General features: G+C 36.9%; 1 protein-coding gene across 1 annotated transcript in view; it reads left to right on the forward strand.

The window, feature by feature from the left end:
• Positions 1-18,296, forward strand: part of STAG1 (STAG1 cohesin complex component) — a 418,973-nt gene that overhangs the window by 126,657 nt on the left and 274,020 nt on the right. The window contains exon 4 of the mRNA XM_024746228.1: positions 8,518-8,682. Within this exon, the coding sequence (XP_024601996.1) occupies positions 8,518-8,682 (165 nt within the window). The remainder of the gene's footprint in view (positions 1-8,517; positions 8,683-18,296) is intronic.

Raw genomic sequence — 18,296 nt, forward strand, 5'->3', positions numbered from 1 at the left:
CAAGTGGTGTTGGGAAAGCTGGACAACTATGTAAATCAATGAAATTAGAACACTCTTACACTGTGTGCAAGAATAAACTAAAAACTGTTTTAAAGACCTAAATATAAGACATGACACCATAAATCTCCTAGAAGAGAACACAGGCAAGACATTCTCAGACATAAATTGTAACAAAGTTTTCTTAGATCAGTCCCCCAAGGCAAAAGAAATAAAAGGAAAGATAAACAAATGGGGCCTAATCAAACTTAAAAGCTTTTGCACGGGGAAGGAAACCATCAACAAAATGAAAAGACAGCCTAGAAACAGGAGAAAATATTTGCAAATGATGTGACCAACAGGGGGTTAATACCCAAAATATACAAACAGCTCATACAACTCAATATTGTAAAAACAAACAGCTCAGTCAAAAAAATGGACAGAAGACTTGAATGGATATTTTTCCAAAGAAGATATACAGATGGCCAACAGGCACATGAAAAGATGTTCAACATTGCTAATTGTTACAGAAATGCAAATCAAAACCACAAATGAGTTAGTATTTCACACTGGTCACTATGACTCAGTTCTTAAGGTGGCACAAACTCAAAACTGGTCCAACAAGCAAGTTTGATACAGAACATCACCCATTTCTTTCATTTGAGAGCACCATGGTTCCTTTGTCCAGAAAGGAGACTACATCTACAGGTGTCCTGACCTTTGTAGCACAAAAAGTGTAGCGAAGGGAGCCTGGAAAGTCACCAGTAACTAAAGAGTAATGTATATATTTTTACCCTTTGAAATAACTGTCACAGTTCTTAGTTTTCAAATCCCCCTTACAGCACTGCCCTCAATCTCTATACAAATGTGTTATTTTATTTAATGGAATAAGTATACCTGTTTTCTGAGAGAATTATTATTATCAGGACTGAAAAATTGTGCCCCTTGGGTGTAAGCTAAAGATTGCATATATCCTGTTATGCTGTGACCTTTCCTCTTCCTTACCCTTTTTATTGGGCACAGTTTTTCTGAACATCAGCTTTTTGGTTTATCTTTCGGCATCTTTACTGTATATTACTGTATAGGTCTGTAATAGGAAAAATCATTCTTGGATAATGGGATAAAATACAGTTAGACCCTAGATAAGATCAAGTGGATTTTTTTACCTTCTTATTCACCCTTTATAACCAGTGCTAATAGGCTCCCAGGATTGAGAATTATGGTTTATTTTCTCTTTATTCATGGAGTTTAGTTCCTGCTATATATGTAACTAAATATGTGTAATGATGTATGTGTCTATGACACATGCAAACATTCCTACATGTGCAGAAGCTTACTTGTTGCAGCATTATTTATAATAGTGAATGATCCAAAACAAAATAAATGTTCATCAATAGGTCAATGGCTAAATAAGTTAATGTATATTTATGTAATGGAACACTGCAGCTTTCGGAAAAGTCAAGACATTCTGTAGGTTTTTGCTATAGATTAAGTATAAAATATGTTGATAGTGAAAATAGAATGGTGCATAACTGTGCATACATAACATAAAATATAATAGATACATGGAAATATATATGCATTTTTTTTCAAAAATATTTTTTAATTCGGTGAAATACACGTGTGGTTTACCAAGTTACGTTTTTAAGTGTACAGTTCAATGGCATTAAATATACTCATATGCAGTCCTTACCACCACCCATCTCCATAACTTTCTTCATCGTTTAAAACTGAAACTGTACACGCATTAAACAGTAACTACTCATTCTCCACTCCCCACAGCCCCTGGCAATCACCATTCTAGTTTCTGTCCCTTATGATTTTGACTAAGTACTTTATGTAAGTGGAATCATACAGTATTTGCCTTTTTTGTGACTACCTTATTTCACTTAGCATAATGTTCTTGAGATCCATTCACATTGCCGCATTTGTCAGAATTTCCTTCCTTTTTAAGGCAAAATGATATTCCATTGTATCTATATTCCACATTTGCTTATCCATTCATCCACCGATGGACACTTGGGTTACTACCAAGGTTTAGCTATTGTGAACAGTGTTGCTGTGAATAAGGGTGTACAAATATCTTTGAGATCCTGCTTTCAATTCTTTTGGGTACATACCTAGATGTGTTATTGGTGGTCATATGATTAATTCTATTTTTAATTTTTGAGGAACTGCCATACTGTTTTATACAATAGCTGTACCATTTACATTCCTATCAGCAGTGCATAAGAGTTCCAGTTTCTCCACAACCTTGCCTAGACTTTACTCTTTTTTTTGATAGTAGTCATCCTAATAGGTGTGAGATGGCATCTCGTAGTTTTGATTTGCATTTCTCCTAATTATTAGATGTTTAGCATCTTTTCACATGCTTATTGGCCATTTGCATATCTTCTTGGTAGAAATGTCTATTCAAGTCCTTTGCCCATTTTTTAAAGTTTATTTTTGGCTGCGTTGGGTCTTCATTGCTGTGTGCGGGCTTTCTCTAGTTGCGGTGAGTGGGGGCTACTCTCTGTTGTGGTGTGTGGGCTTCTCATTGCGGTGGTTTCTCTTGTTGCAGAGTATGAGCTCTAGGCACGCGAGCTTCAGTAGTTGCAGCACGTGAGCTCTAGCATGCATGAGATTCAGTAGTTGTGGTGCATGGTCTCAGTAGATGTGGCACACAGGCTTAGTTGCCTCATGGCATGTAGGATCTTCCCGGGCCAGGGATCGAACCCATGTTCCCTGCGTTGGCAGGCGGATTCTTAACCACTGCACCACCAGGGAAGTCCTCTTTGACCATTTTTGAATCGGGTTGTTTTGTTGTTGTGTTTTAGTTCTCTTTGTATTCTGGATATTAATATCTTATCAGATACATGATTTACAGATATTTTCTCTCATTCTGTGGGTTTCATTTTTATTCTTTCCCCATTGAATGGTCTTGGTACCCTTGTCAAAAATTATTTAATCATACATGTGAGGGTTTATTTCTGGGCTCTCTATTCTGTTTCATTGGTCTGTGTATCTTTATGCCAGTACCACACTGTTTTGATTACTCTAGCTTTGTAGTAAGATTTGGAATCAGGAAGTGTGAGTCCTTCAACGTTGTTCTTTTTTCAAGATTATTTTGGCTACTTGGAGTCCTTTGAGATTCCCTATGAATTACAGAATGGATTTTTCTGTTTCTGCAGAAATGGTCATACGCATTTTGATAGAGACTGCAGTGAATCTATAGAAAGATCACTTTAGGTAGTATTAACATCTTAACGATATTAAGTCTTCCAATCCATGAACATGGGATGGGTTTCTCTTTATCTACGTCTTCTTTAATTTCTGTCATGTGTATTTTTAAAATATGTTTAAATGTCTCTGGAATGACACATAGGAATGAATAATTTTGGTTGAAAGGACCAGTCTTCTTTCCTAAGGCTTGAGGGTAAGAGTGGGCAAGTTTTCATTGTGTAACTTTAATTACCTTTTGAATATTTAGCCATGGGAATGTGTTACTCAATAAAACAAAAAAAATAACATTCCCCCCTCCCCTCTTCATATGCACACACAAGTGCTCATGCACATACCTGCCATAGGGAAGACACCTATTTTTCCAAAGAGTGAGCACAGAAACAAGACTTGTTAGGAGGAGCCAGGATCTATCAGCTAAACAGGATGAATGCATGAAATAATGATATTTTCAAGCAATTTTAAATTGGTCAGTATGGGAAGATAGTAGCCTATAAATAGGGATCTGGTGTGGTAGATGACCGAACAGGTAATAAGTGATAGCATTACTTGCTGTGCTGAGGACTTTGAACTTTAACTTGATGGTTATGAGAGTCATTGGAGATTAGAGATCAAAGAAAGAAGAAAATAAGTGTTGGAGTAAGTTTGTAATATAAGGATTACTGTGGTTATAGTATTAGAATAGAATGGCATTGTCTAACAAATGTGACTTGAGCTACATCTGTAATTTAATATTTTCTAGTAGATTATAAGAAGTGGGTGAAATAAACTTTAATAATATAATTTATTTAACCTAGTATACCTAAAATATTATAATTTCATCATGTAATCAATATATGAAAGAGATTTTTTTTTTTTTTTGCGGTACGCGGGCCTCTCACTGTTGTGGCCTCTCCCGTTGCGGAGCACAGGCTCCGGACGCGCAGGCTCAGTGGCCATGGCTCATGGGCCCAGCCACTCCGCGGCATGTAGGATCTTCCCGGACTGGGGCATGAACCCGTGTCCCCTGCATCAGCGGGCGGACTGTCAACCACTGCGCCACCAGGGAAGCCCAGAATGAGATATTTTATATGCTGTTTTTCATACTAAATCTTCACAACCTTGTGGATAGTCAAAACATTGCTCATCTAAGTTTTGAGTAGCCATATTTCAAGTGCTCAGTTAGCTATGTGAGGCTAGAGGCCATGATACTGGATAATGCAAGTATGGAGATTTTAATCAGGAGACAAATTCGCACCAGTAATTTAAACAGAAAAATTTACTGTGAAGAATTATTATTTATTGAAAAATCTTTAATCATTTATCGCTCAGGAATTGCAAATTAATACAACAAGGAGATATCACCATATGCCTGTTAGAGTAGCTGAAATCTAAAAACCTGACAGTACCAATTTCCTGGCAAGAATGCAAAGCAGCAGAAGCTCTCATTCATTGCTGGTCAGAATGCAAAATGGTATTGCCACTTTGGAAGACAGTTTGGCAGGTTTGTACAAAGCTAAACATAGTTTTACCATATGATCCAGTTATCCTAGGTGTTTACACAACTGATTTAGAAGTTTTGTCCACACAAAACCCTGCATGTGAATGCCTTTGTAGCTTTATTCCTAACTGCCAAAAATGGTGGCCAAGATGTCCATCGTTAGGTAAATGAATGACAAAACATGGTACATCCATACAATGAAATATTGTTTAGAGATGAAAAGAAATGAGCTATTCAACCACTAAAAGACACGGATCCATCTTAAATGCATTTTGTTAAAATGAAAGATACCAGTATGAAAACGCTATATGCTGTGCGATTCCAATTATATGACTCTCTGTAAAAGACAAAACTGTAGTGGTGATTAAAAAAAATTTGGTGTTTGCCAAGGCGAAGTGGGAGGGTTGAATGGATGTGAAGCACAGGCATTTTTTAAGGTAGTGAAACTTTTCTCTGTGATACCATAGTTGTGCATACATGACAGTATGCGTTTGTCAAAGCCCACCAAACTTTTCAGAAAAAGAGTGAATTTTATTAATACAGATGTTTAAAAAAATCATTTATAAGGTAGGGGGAATACCAGGATGGAATGTAGAGTGTAACAATGTAATCTCTTTTGCAGTGAAGGGAGTGGGGAGAGAGTTGCTGACTTAGGTAACTTTGGAAATGAGTCTGTAAGACTAAAGTCAGAGAAATTGTACACAGTGTATATAAGAACTGCAGTTTAGTTCATAAGGTTGTTTCCCATGGGGTAGGGCTTAAAATACTGCTCTACGTGAATACTGAGGAGAGCCAGATTTCTCATTGTTGGAGTGGGAGTTTGTCGATGAGCAAGGGGAAGAAGCATCCATGTGGTAATGGATTAGAGTTGGAGATACCAGTTCCAACTTATGTTTAGCTTAATATAGGTAACAGATCATTGCATACAGAAACATTTATAGTTATGTGTATATATATGGAACATACATTTCTTTGTTTTGTCTGCTTAAGGGACTAGAAACAAGGGTACTTAGTATCAAGGAGCCAAACCTAGTGCCCAGATCTTCATCTCTAGTAAAATTCTCTAATAAAAGGAACCAGGGCTCCTTGGATTCTAAACTCCCTGATTCTAAAACTGGAAAAGAGAATATACAGTATGAGCCTGGAGAATGATGTGCTGCCAGAAAGTAACCAAGTGCTAAAAAAATAAAAAGCAAAACACACAGAATGATGGGAATATGTCAAATGGACACAGGAACCAACTGAAAGATCTCTTAATGGCCAAAGCTGAAGCAAGTTGAACAACAAAATAAAATAGTATTGAATGGGCTTCCCTGGTGGCGCAGTGGTTGAGAATCTGCCTGCTAATGCAGGGGACACAGGTTCGAGCCCTGGTCTGGGAGGATCCCACATGCCGCCGAGCAACTAGGCCCGTGAGCCACAACTACTGAGCCTGTGGGTCTGGAGCCTGTGCTCCATGACAAGAGAGGCCGCGATAGTGAGGCCCGCACAACGCGATGAAGAGTGGCCCCCGCTTGCCACAACTAGAGAAAGCCCTCGCACAGAAACGAAGACCCAACACAGCAAAAATAAATAAATAAATTACTAAACTCCTACCCTAACATCTTAAAAAAAAATAGTATTGAATTATAATCCAAAAATATAAAATAAATGTCAATGAGTCTACGTTAGTACAAATGATTGAGTGAATGAGTGAGAATAGACAAATCTCTCATACTGAAGAATTTCAAATGGTATGCGTAAATGCTCCACCTTCAAGGAGGTGGATCAAGGAGGTGGAGCATAACTCCCCACCCCTTAAATGTGGGATGCACACAGTGACTTTCTTCCAAAGGGTACAGTATGGAAAGGAGAGGAAAAGTAACTTTACAGTGGAGAAACCTGACAAATACCACCTCAGCCATCTGATTAACAGGTCAACATTGAGTGATAAATCATATTGTTAGTATATACCCTTGATATGAGGTGACAAAAATGATACTTTGTCTCTCACACCTTCCTCTCCAAACCCATAATCCCAGTCTAGTCATTAGAAAAACATCAGACAAACCCCAGTTGAGGAACGTTGTATAAAATATCTGTACAGTACAAAATCCCTGTACAAAATTCTTCAAAATTGTCAAGGTCACCAAAACCCAGGAAAGTATAAAAACTTGGAGCCAAGAGGAGCTTAAGGAGACATGATGTGAGTATGTCTAGGTGCCCTGGATGGGCTCCTAGAACAGAATAGGTCATTAGACAAAAACTAAGAAAATCTGAATTAAGTATGGACTTTTGTTAATGTATCAATTTTGGTTCATTAATTATAACAAATGTACAATACAAATAGTAAGGTGTTAATAATAGGTGTAATTAGACGTGATATATATGGGAATTCCTTGTACTATCTTCACATTTTTTTTGTAAATCTAACACTGTTCTAAAAATAATTTATTTAAAAATAAGCAGTAAATTCAATATATATTAATCCACACACACAAATGGTTGTCAGGCTGTTAACTATTAAGAGGAGTGAAAGAGTACTGTGAAGAATACAGGAACACAGAATGAAGGGAGCAGGTCCTGTGAGCAGGGAGAAAAGCCCCTCCATGTTATGCTTTGTAATGTTCCTCCAGGGCCCTCTCGTTATAAGCCTGCCTGTGCAGCATATGACAAAAGAGAAATGTTTACAGAGTGGGGCAAACTAGAATACATTTGGAGATGAGGAACAGTAAATTGATAACTGAAACAGGCTATTATGAGAGTGAAGTAAATCATTCAAGAGAGACTATAAAGATTGAGAAGATGCTCAGGAGAGACCTAAGGTAACTGACAGGTAAGGAGTATAGGGAGGGAAAAGATATCTGAAAGACAAGGGAGATAACATGGCCTGTTGAGAGAGTTTCAAAAAATGTCTATTGCGTTTAGCAACATTACTTCTACTGGTGGGCTTGGTGAAGCAGCAACCCTGATGAGTTTATATATGAATGAAATTTATGGGAATAATAACAGTGACTGCAAGCAATTCTATCTTGACTCTAAAGGTGAGACACAGATAAGGTGATAACTAGTGTTGACTTTTTTAAAAAAATTGGGGGCGTGGGATGGGTTGTCAATTGAAGAATGTAAACTGTCAAGGCGGAAATGTTTGCTGTATTTCTAGTATCTAGAATGGTTCCAAATATGTTCAATATATATTTGTTGCATGACTGGATAAGAAATATTTGAGCACTTAAGTCGAGGGAGAAGTTGAATATGCAGCTTTTTCCAAGTAATGTTTTATTTTTATTTTTTTTTATTTTTGCGGTTCGCGGGCCTCTCACTGTTGTGGCCTCTCCCATTGCGGAGCACAGGCTCCGGACGCGCAGGCTCAGCAGCCATGGCTCATGGGCCCAGCTGCTCTGCAGCATGTGGGATCTTCCCGGACCGGGACACGAACCCATGTCCCCTGCATCGGCAGGTGGACTCACAACCACTGCCCCACCAGGGAAGCCCTAAGTAATGTTTTATTGAACAAGGTTTCTGAGGAAATAGAATATTGAGGAAGATAGGAAGAAGAAAATGTCAAGAAGGGGACATGGTTGGGACATGGTTAAAATGTTCAGCATTGGCATTATTGTACAAAATATTAAATCTTTTTCTTTTAACTTTATTTTCATGCCTTGTATAAATTAACTTGTACTTTGCTGTTTGCACTTTGTTTTTATCAATGAAAACATTGTAAAGCTTCCTTTGGGATTATGTCTCTTATCTATAACAGTGCTAACTTCCCTTTCACAAGATCAAACATAATTTGAGATCATTCTTGCATAAAGCAAAGTATGCCTGCATTTAATTTAACTTTTCCTCATCTTTTTATTCAGTCTACAAATAAGAAACCTCGAAAATCTCCAGGAGAGAAGAGTAGAATTGAAGCTGGAGTTAGAGGAACAGGCCGTGGAAGAGCTAATGGGCATCCTCAACAGAATGGTGAAGGGGAGCCTGTCACATTATTTGAAGTGGTGAAACTGGGGAAAAGTGCAATGCAGGTAAATTTTAAGTGTTTTTAAGTATTTTTATCTTATTAATAAAGCAATACAGTCAATAGCATGGAACCTATTCGTGTATATATTGACATTTTATATACTCTTGTTTGTGTAATCAAGAAGTTTATTAACTTAAAAGTTTTTCTTTGCTTGTTTTGTAAAAGGTGTCAGGAAAGGCATTTTTTTTAATAGTGAGTTTAAGATTACAAAGTTTAGATTACATTGTGCTGAGTAAAGTAACTTGCATGTAACAGGAGCTGCCTAAGAATTTTTATTGCCTTAATAATATGTGTTTTTTTAAAAATCTGAGTTAATATAAGTAACATGTGTATTGAAGAATATTTGAAAGAAGAAAAGGTATAAAAAACATTCCTAAGAGTGAATTAGGAATAACCACAGTTAATATTTTATGGTTATTTGTGTGTGTGTGTGTGTGTGTGTGTGTGTGTGAGAGAGAGAGAGAGAGAGAGATCTTTTATAACCTTCTTACTCTTTTCTCTCTCCTCATTGACTCAACAAATACCATTAAATAGTTTAGAAGAGCATATATTCATTGGCTTCTTACTAATTCATTACAAGGATAAACCATGATTATGTGTGTCTTTACATTTTTTCCCACTGTTTTAAAACTTATCATCTGTATTTACTTCCTCACATCATTTTTTCATTTTAAAGTACTAGAGGTAAAATTATTTCATTAAAGAATATTTAACTGTGTGGTAATAATACCATTTTTACTCTCCAAAAGTTGTACTAGTTTAGCTTTCACCAGAAGTGTAGCTAGCAGTTGGACACTTTATATTTAAGAATTATTTGACAACATAGGCAAAGATGGTAATTCATTATTTTAATTTGCATTTTTTGATTACTGATGATTATATGTTAAATCTTTTAATTTGATATCTGCTCATTTTTGATGCTTCATTTTCAATTTAAGTTTGAAGTTTAGGTAATTGATGAAACAGATTTATTTTTAGACCTAAAAGCAGGCAAGTTTTCATTAGTATACCTTCTATTTTTTAACCTGTATTTCCCTTTGAATTCCTTAAGGGAGTTTAGTGTTTACTGCTTTTTATGTATGTTACCAGATTGATGTGTTCAAGAATCCTGGAATTTGTGTGGGAAGGGAAGGAGGTGGAGTGGTGGGATGATGCTAAATAGTAAAAGAAATACTGAATTCCCAGTTACCTAAAGCAATGGACAACCTTAGATTACATAAGTATAATTTTAAAATATATTAAGTGACGTTTAGCCATTAAGCTTGACAGTTTCTTTATTATACTGTAATAGAAAAATTGTTAACAAGCTACAGAAATACTATTTTTGATTTCTGTTTATTGCCTCCCACCCCTACATGGAAACACAAGCAGAAAGATGAAGGAAATTAAATTTAAAAATTGCATTTTAGTATTTTGCTTTTCATTTTTCATGCAGAACTTTATTTTTCCAACTTTTACTTAATATGAACAAAATCTTCAATATTTAATATGAACAAAATCTAGTCATCTGTATTTGATACACACTAGTGAGTAGTGTACGTTTTTTCTTTTTTGCCCAGTATCTTCTATATTCTTCATCCACATTACTCTTCCCTGTTGCTGTTTCCATACTTTACTCTCTGCTTAAATTCTTTTGGATTCATGTTTTATGAAAGGTAAAGATTAGTAGTCAGAGCCTACTGCTACTTGCATAATTTGGTTTTAAGTCACTTTTTCAACTTTTTCTCACTATTCTTCTATTGAATTGACCCTAAGCATTTTCTACTTTGCTGTAATTTTTTATTATTCTTTTATGTTTTTCTTTCCTAGCTATATTCAAATTAATCTACAAACTTCTGTAATTTTTTTTTACTCAGCGTTCTATTGTAGGCATTTTTTCCCATGAATTAACCTTATAATTTTAAATAGTTATATACTATTCCCTAATGTGGCTGGTCCATGATTTATTTAACCAGTTTTCATTTGGGGTGCTTTATTGTTAAAGAAGAATATAAGTATATTTAAGATAACTATTTAAGAGTAGTTATTCTATTAAACATAGTACTTCTTTGAATATCCTTATATATCCCTCTGAAATGTGCACGTGGGAATCCTTTGTAACATAAATTCCTGAAAGTGGTTGCTGAGCAAAAGGAATGCATGTTTAAAAAACTCTGTTGCAGGTCTTTTATTGAAGCTGGCACACTAATTTAAGTGTTTATTACCTCTTCACTTCAAACATAAAGTAATGAAAGATAAAATATTAAAAAGAGGGTAGACATTAATGAATTTAGAAACTAAATGTTTCAGTGGTTTATATAGAAGAAAAACTACCTGGTGATCAGGATTGGGCTTAAGGTAGCAGAACCAGGCACTTGTAGCCGAGAGTTTGGCTCTTGTGTGTTAAAAAGATGAAAGGTGCTTCATGAAGGGTAGAGGAATAGAGTTAGGCTTAAACTACATGAAGCCAGGGCCTAACACGTGACTCCATACTTGTAAAGGAGACTGAAGAAAGCCGCTGAGAACTGCATAGGCTAAGGCTTATGATTAGGGGATTGTATATCTCAGGTTACCCTTCAGACTCTAGTTTATGCTTATCATCCATGTAGTTATTAGTAGAGACTCCTTTAATCTCAAGAGGGTCCTAGTTTGGATAATAACATACTAAAACCCCACTTTTAGAAAATCATGGGCTGAAGGAAGGGAGAGGACAGACATAGTCCTTATAACCAGGTCCTGAATTAAAATGACCACTTTCTTGGTTGGAGACTGGGTCTGTAAAAATCCCCTGTATCATCTTAGACCAGGAAGTTCTTTCTAAGCCCACTATATGATCTAGTTGTGCAGTGGAGTGAGTAGAATGAGCAGAGATAATCACAAAATCATTGGCTAAGGAGGGATGAATAATAAAAGAAATAAGTATATTTAAGATTCTAGAGAGATGAAAGAAGAAATTCTATCTAATACCAAATAGGAAATAAACTTAGTAAATTGGTTTTACTGAGGATAAAAAGCTACATTAGATGCCATCAAAGGGAGAATTGAGGAATTGGCATTCATTAGGAATTCATTTAGAATGTAGCCCAGAGAAATAAAAAAGTAAATATGAAAGAGCAGTTGAGTGACTTTGGATTGAAAGGCTTCCAAAATATGCAGGGGAAGAATCCTCAGGGAATAGTAGAGACATAGTTTTTGAAGAGGTAGTTTTGTAGAAATTTACAGTCACATTCCCTCGTCAACAAGATAAGTTCTCAGGAGTCAACAAGATAAGTGAAAATCATTACACAGCTAGTAATAGTACAGGCATTCCTTGTGTTTTTTGTTTTTTCCTGCACTTCACAGATACTGCATTTTTTACAAATTGAAGGTTTGTGGCAACCCTTCGACAAACAAGTCTATCAGCACCATTTTTCCAACAGCATTATTTTTTAATTAAGGTATGTACAGTGTTTTTTTAGGCATAATGTTATTGTACACCTAAGAGACTATAGTATAGTGTAAACATAACTTTTATATGCACTGGGAAACCAAAAATTCATGTGACTCTCTGTATTGCAATGTTTGCTCTATTACAGTGGTCTGAAACCAAACCTGCAATATGTCTTAGGTATGCCTGTATAGTATAACTGTAAAATATTGAGGACTGAAAGAAAGTCTTGAAATATTTCATTAAAGAATGCTTGACCCTTTTCTCTGACTACAGTGCAATAAGGTTGAAATACACAAAATTCCCTTTCTACACTACATTATACTCACAAGTCTGGAAAGGCGCTTTTAAATAATTCATGTGGTAAAGAGGACATAAACAGAGTTGAAATGTGAATGTTAGTGAAAGTAATGTTAGTGAAAAATTGAGGCCAGCTAAAGCACTACTTGAATAAATATACAGTCTTAAATGTATTACTATTAGCAAAAGTAGTACAAACTTAGAGAAAGAAAAATAGGAAAACTAAAGTAATTAGGAAGAAAGGCATAATAAAAAATGGAAATTAAATAGAAAAAGAAATGGTAGAAAAGGTCAACTAATGCAAAATATTGGCAATTTCAGTTCAGTACATTTTTAAGACTTAGAAGTTTTGTCTTAGGAATGCAAGGGTGGCTTAATGTTAGAAAATATTTTACTGTTATATAGCAGATAATCCTGGGGGGAAATTGATATAGAATGTTTAGAAAAATCTTTTGATAAAATATAGCTGATATTCATAATGAACAATAACTCTTCATGAATAAACGAACAAGAGGGAAGTTCCTTAGGTTGATAAAGTTATCACACAAAAACCTTATAGCTCACATCATGGCACTTTTTAATTTTTAATTTTTGGCTGCATTGGGTCTTCGTTGCTACGTGTGGGGTTTCTCTAGTTGTGGCAAGCGGGGGCTACTCTTCGTTGTGGTGCGCGGGCTTCTCATTGCAGTGGCTTCTCTTTGTTGTAGAGCATGGGCTCTAGGCACATGAGCTTCAGTAGTTGTGGCACTTGGGCTCCATAGTTGTGGCTTGCGGGCTCTAGAGCGCAGGCTCAGTAGTTGTGGCGCACAGGCTTAGTTGCTCCGCAGCATGTGGGATCCTCCCAGACCGTCCCCTGCATTGGCAGGTGGATTCTTAACCACTGCGCCACCAGGGAAGTCCCTCACATCACGGCGTTTTACAAAGGGAAATTTAGATGAATTCCCAGGAAAAAGCACTAGAGTATAACACTAGAGTATAGCAATTGAAAAGGAAAATACAACATTTTCCGTATTTGCAGAATATACAATTGTCTATGTAGGAATTTCAGCATAAACTAGGGTATTAGAACTAATGCGTGATGAGCAGAACTCCTAGAGAGAAAATTAACACTAAAAAAAAAAAAATCAGCATTCTGAACGTGTTAGAGAAAACAATAGCCCATGTAAGAAAACAGTAAGGAAAAATGAATACAATTTTGAGTGGAATAGAATAAAATTCTGTTTCATACTCTTCATATTGAGTGACATAAAAATGTCTGGAAGATAGTGAGAGTCAGTAAGGATGTAGAATAACAACAAGTGGGAGTAACCCCTTTGGAGAAAAATTTGACAGTATTAAGAAAAGTTGAATGACCTATTCATTTTTCATTCATTTAGCAAATATTTAATGAGTGCCTACATGGTGGGCAACACTTTTCTCTCTTTTTTATGTCTTTTTTTAACTGAGATACTTTGAAGAAAGGGAATTCAATTCCTAGTTGTAACCTTTAGAGAAATTTTTGTGTATTTTTATAAATGAGGCAAATACAGGAATTTTTATTGCTACTTTGTAATAGCAAAGAGAAAAAAAAGGAAGTAAAAAATGTCTATGAACAGGACAATTGATAAATAAAATGTGGTATATTCAAACACTTCAAATGAGTGAGTTAGAGCTCTAGGTACCATTATAGATAAATTTCAGAAATGGATTTTAAGGGACAAAGCAAGCCACATAATGATACATAGTATATTGTACTGCTTATATAAACACATATCTAAGCTTATTTAACATCAAGTTTATATTACTGGTTACTTACTGAGGAGATAGGAGAAGGAGAATGGGATCAGATGGGTGTATGTGGGGTACTACAGCAGTTACTGAAAAGGAAGCAGAAAGAAACAAATATGGCTGTAAAGTATTAAATGTTGTTGAAGCTGGATACCTTCTTGTCTATCTTGTTTATTTTATTTTTTGAAATAAAAATGGATAGCATTTCGGAAATGCCCCCCAAAAGGAGGGCTTATAATGTCCATATATTTGGAAAATGACTGTATCCCTTCCCCTTTGGAGAGGTATGAAATGTGAAGGCTTTGATAAGATTTGTGTTAAAGAACCTGGCTGCTTTTATTTCTCCAGCATTCCAGAAACCTTTGATTCCTACAACTATTTATGACCGTTTTCTATTTTAAGTCTTTTCTCCTTATCAGAATTGTAAAGAATCAGTTTTACTAGCTTAATAGATACTTGTTACACACCTCCTGTAATCAGATGCTGTGCTAGATAGTTCCTCAGTGTACAGAAAAACAACCACAGTTTTGCCCTTATGGGAAACAGGTGTTACAGAATACTTTAATAAAACAGATATACTGAGTGGGTTGAAAACTCTGAAAATTCACTTGCGCATGTCTAGAGGACAGGGTTGTGGAAGGTTTGCCTGTATAGCTAAAACTTGACCTGAGACTTGAAAGATGAGTAGGAGTTAGCTAGGCAGTAGCAGAGGGCACTTCTTACAGCAGAAACAGGGCATGCAAAAATGAAATCTCTACCCCTACAAAGAGGGCATAGATGTCCAGTAAAAATAGAGCTGAGAGAAGCTAGATTCTGAACATTGAATGTTTTGGCTTTTTTTGAAATTGGTGGCATTTTTGAAAGAAAATAACATCATATTTAGCGTTTTTAGAAATACCTTTCTGGAAGCAGTACAGGTAGTGATTTGGGGTGTGTAGGGCTGGAAGAAAGACCAATTAGGAGACTTTTTTTTTTTTTCTCCCCCTCCATTGATCCAGTTGGGAAGTAATGAGTTTGCATTTATAGTGTCAGTGAGGGTGAAAAGGAAGAGGAAGTGACCGATTCTATAAATATTAAGGCTGTAGGATGCTTCTGAAGGATGAGAAAGAGGACGGAATCTAAGGTAATTCCTAGTTGTTTGACTTGGGGATATTCACTGAAAGGAAATTTTTTTTTTTTTTTTTTTTTTTTGCGCTATGCGGGCCTCTCACTGCTGCGGCCTCTCCCGTCGCAAGCACAGGCTCTGGACGCACAGGCTCAGCGGCCACGGCTCACGGGCCCAGCCGCTCCGCAGCACGTGGGATCCTCCCGGACCGGGGCACGAACCCGTGTCCCCTGCATGGGCAGGCGGACTCTCAACCACTGCGCCACCAGAGAAGCCCAGGAAATTTTTAAGAGTATAGGTGTTAGTAGATGGGTATGGGAATAGTTTGGTTTGGACATTTTGACTTCTAGGTGCATGACACTGACTATATGTTGAATTTTGGAACATTCAAGCTATTAATCTGGTATTTGTTGCTTTAGTAGTCATGAGTTAGCATTTAAGTGAATTTCTATAATCCATTGGCATTTGCATTTTGTTCCTCCAGACTTCAACTAAAAATGTTGGACTACAGTTGCTTCATTCAACAAAAATTCATTGAGAGCTCTTGTTTCAGGCATTGGGTTAGGTACAAGAGATAGAATATGAACTAAACTTGCCTGACCCTTCCCTTCATAGACTTGCTAATCATCGAAGGGAAAGGAAATTCTCTATACTAATCAAATGATCTGTTAATATACTATTATAAACTGTTGATTAATGCTAAGAAAACTCCATTTGGTCTTAATGTACTGATAATAATAACTTATGTGAATGAGAAATTGGATTCAGCCTATAAATGAAGTATACTTAATAGCACAGTTTGGTCTCCTGTTTGCTTTTGACAGGTGACTATGTGGGTAAAACTGATTTTGTCCATTGAAGTTATGATTGGGAAAGACATAGGTATCTTAGCGGGATAGTCTGTGATTAGTCATTCTCTCTCTTTTAGGGAGGAAACTTTGTTCTGATGTTAAAGAAAAGTATGAACTTTTATAGGACATTGATTTCTTCTAGTTCCCAACTTACAAATGGGTTAGATGCCAAATCTCAAGGTATCAAATGCAGAGGAGTTCTCCCCTAAGATTTGTGTAGGTGATTTTTTTTTTTTTTTTTTTTTTTTTTGCGTTACGCGGGCCTCTCCCTGTTGTGACCTCTCCCGCTGCGGAGCACAGGCTCCGGACGCGCAGGCTCAGCGGCCATGGCTCACGGGCCCAGCCGCTCCGCGGCACGTGGGATCTTCCCGGACCGGGGCACGAACCCGTGTCCCAAACCCGTGTCCCCTGCATTGGCAGGCGGACTCTCAACCACTGCGCCACCAGGGAAGCCCGGTGTAGGTGAATTTTAATTACTCTATGTCGACACCAAGGAAAGTGAAAAAGCACTGGTGAGTTTATTAAAATCTCACCTGTTAACTTGTGTTTGAACTGACAGTTTATTTAGTGACTGTATGAGAATTGAATGCCTTTCTGAGCTATTAATAGAATGGATAAATGTGTTTATAGTAAGTTTTGAATTGTTCATTGAAAAGCTTAAAAGTTTCAAGAAGTATTAAAATGGCTGAAGAATGTCTTAAGAAGTTTAATTATAGAAGAAATGGTACTGAAACGTTAGAGGGGAGAACAAATGTACTATTGACTGAAGTGAACTTTGTAACAAAGATGGTCAAGAAATATTGAAGGAAGGAAATACTACAATGAAGATGAGTAAAACCTTATAGAACTAAGCAAATACAAGTACTTGGATAGAACCAGTATATGAGTGTAATACAAGAAATATGTGCTTATAGCTGCAACCACTACAGTGCAGGATATTGGGTACAGGACTTAAAATCATGAAAAAAATATTAAAACATTTATTCTGATTTTTAACATCATAATAAAAAATTTAAATTTAATATAAAAACATTTAGATTAAGTTTAGCTGAAGGTAAATGTGGAAAACTGAAAATAACAGTTTAAACAAGATAGTTTATTTCTCTCATACGTAAAAGATCTTAGATAGATGATCTTTTCCATGGCAGCAGGTAGACTGTCAAAGGATTGAAATTGTTAATACTTTAATAATCATTAAGGTATACATAATCATAACTTTAGCAACTGTACATTTTGATGTTTATCAGAAACGAATTTTACATAACAAAAAGGAAGAAACTGCCAGGGCAGCACAATTGCGGTTTCTACCCCAGGCACCAGACATTGGGTTCTGTTTTAAGCCCTATGAATATCTTTCTATCCTGTGTATTTCTCATTCCTCTGTCTTGACCCTTGTGGGAAGTCTGGGCCTAATGTTGCACTTCACATTGTCCCATGAATAAGTTGATGTTTTAAGGGTGGGAGTGCTGCTGGTGCCAGGCACTGTGCTCTTGAGGCGAACTGCTTCATTTTAGACTTCTTAGTTCCTGCAAGCCATGCACAAGTGGCCACAAAAGTGGTCAAAGCCTGGTGAAGCCTAGCAAGCATACCTTTGTGGACGTTGATTGCCTACAGAGCCCCAAATGTGATAGAAATGGTGTTTGAAGGCCCATCAGTGCAGCATAGATGTCATAGTGCTGGTGGGTGAACCTCATGGGCATCCATCACGGCATCCATGATTTGGAAAAAGAAGACCTGAGTCTTCAGCACAACACCTTTGTTGCAAAAGCATCACTGCCAGGATGCCTGTGCCTTTTAAACTCAGATTGGGAAGCTGAGCTGCAGTGCCTCTTTTGTGACGGCCGCTGGCTCCATTCCAGGTACATGCCAGCACTACAAGCAGCCCACCATCTATATTAAGCAGTAACAGAACACCTCTTAGAAGATCCTAGATGAGATGGACACTGGATGAGATGGACATTGCTAGCTCTGCCTATGTTGAGAGGAGGGTAGGGTTGAATTACTCTTCTGTGGCTGTAGCAGTCTCAGTATGCTCTTCTGTGGAAGTCTCCTGTTGGTAATCTCTACATGGGTAAGAAATCCCCCCCAACCCCCATGAAGCTTTGACAGCTAGTTCCAGTATTGTCGCTGTGGTGGTCCTGGTGGCCATTGTTGTTGGCATTGCAATCCTGCTGATCACCATCAGGTGG

Source organism: Neophocaena asiaeorientalis, unplaced genomic scaffold, assembly GCF_003031525.2.
Source record: "Neophocaena asiaeorientalis asiaeorientalis breed wild unplaced genomic scaffold, Neophocaena_asiaeorientalis_V1.1 scaffold437, whole genome shotgun sequence".
NCBI classification, from domain to species: domain Eukaryota; kingdom Metazoa; phylum Chordata; class Mammalia; order Artiodactyla; family Phocoenidae; genus Neophocaena; species Neophocaena asiaeorientalis.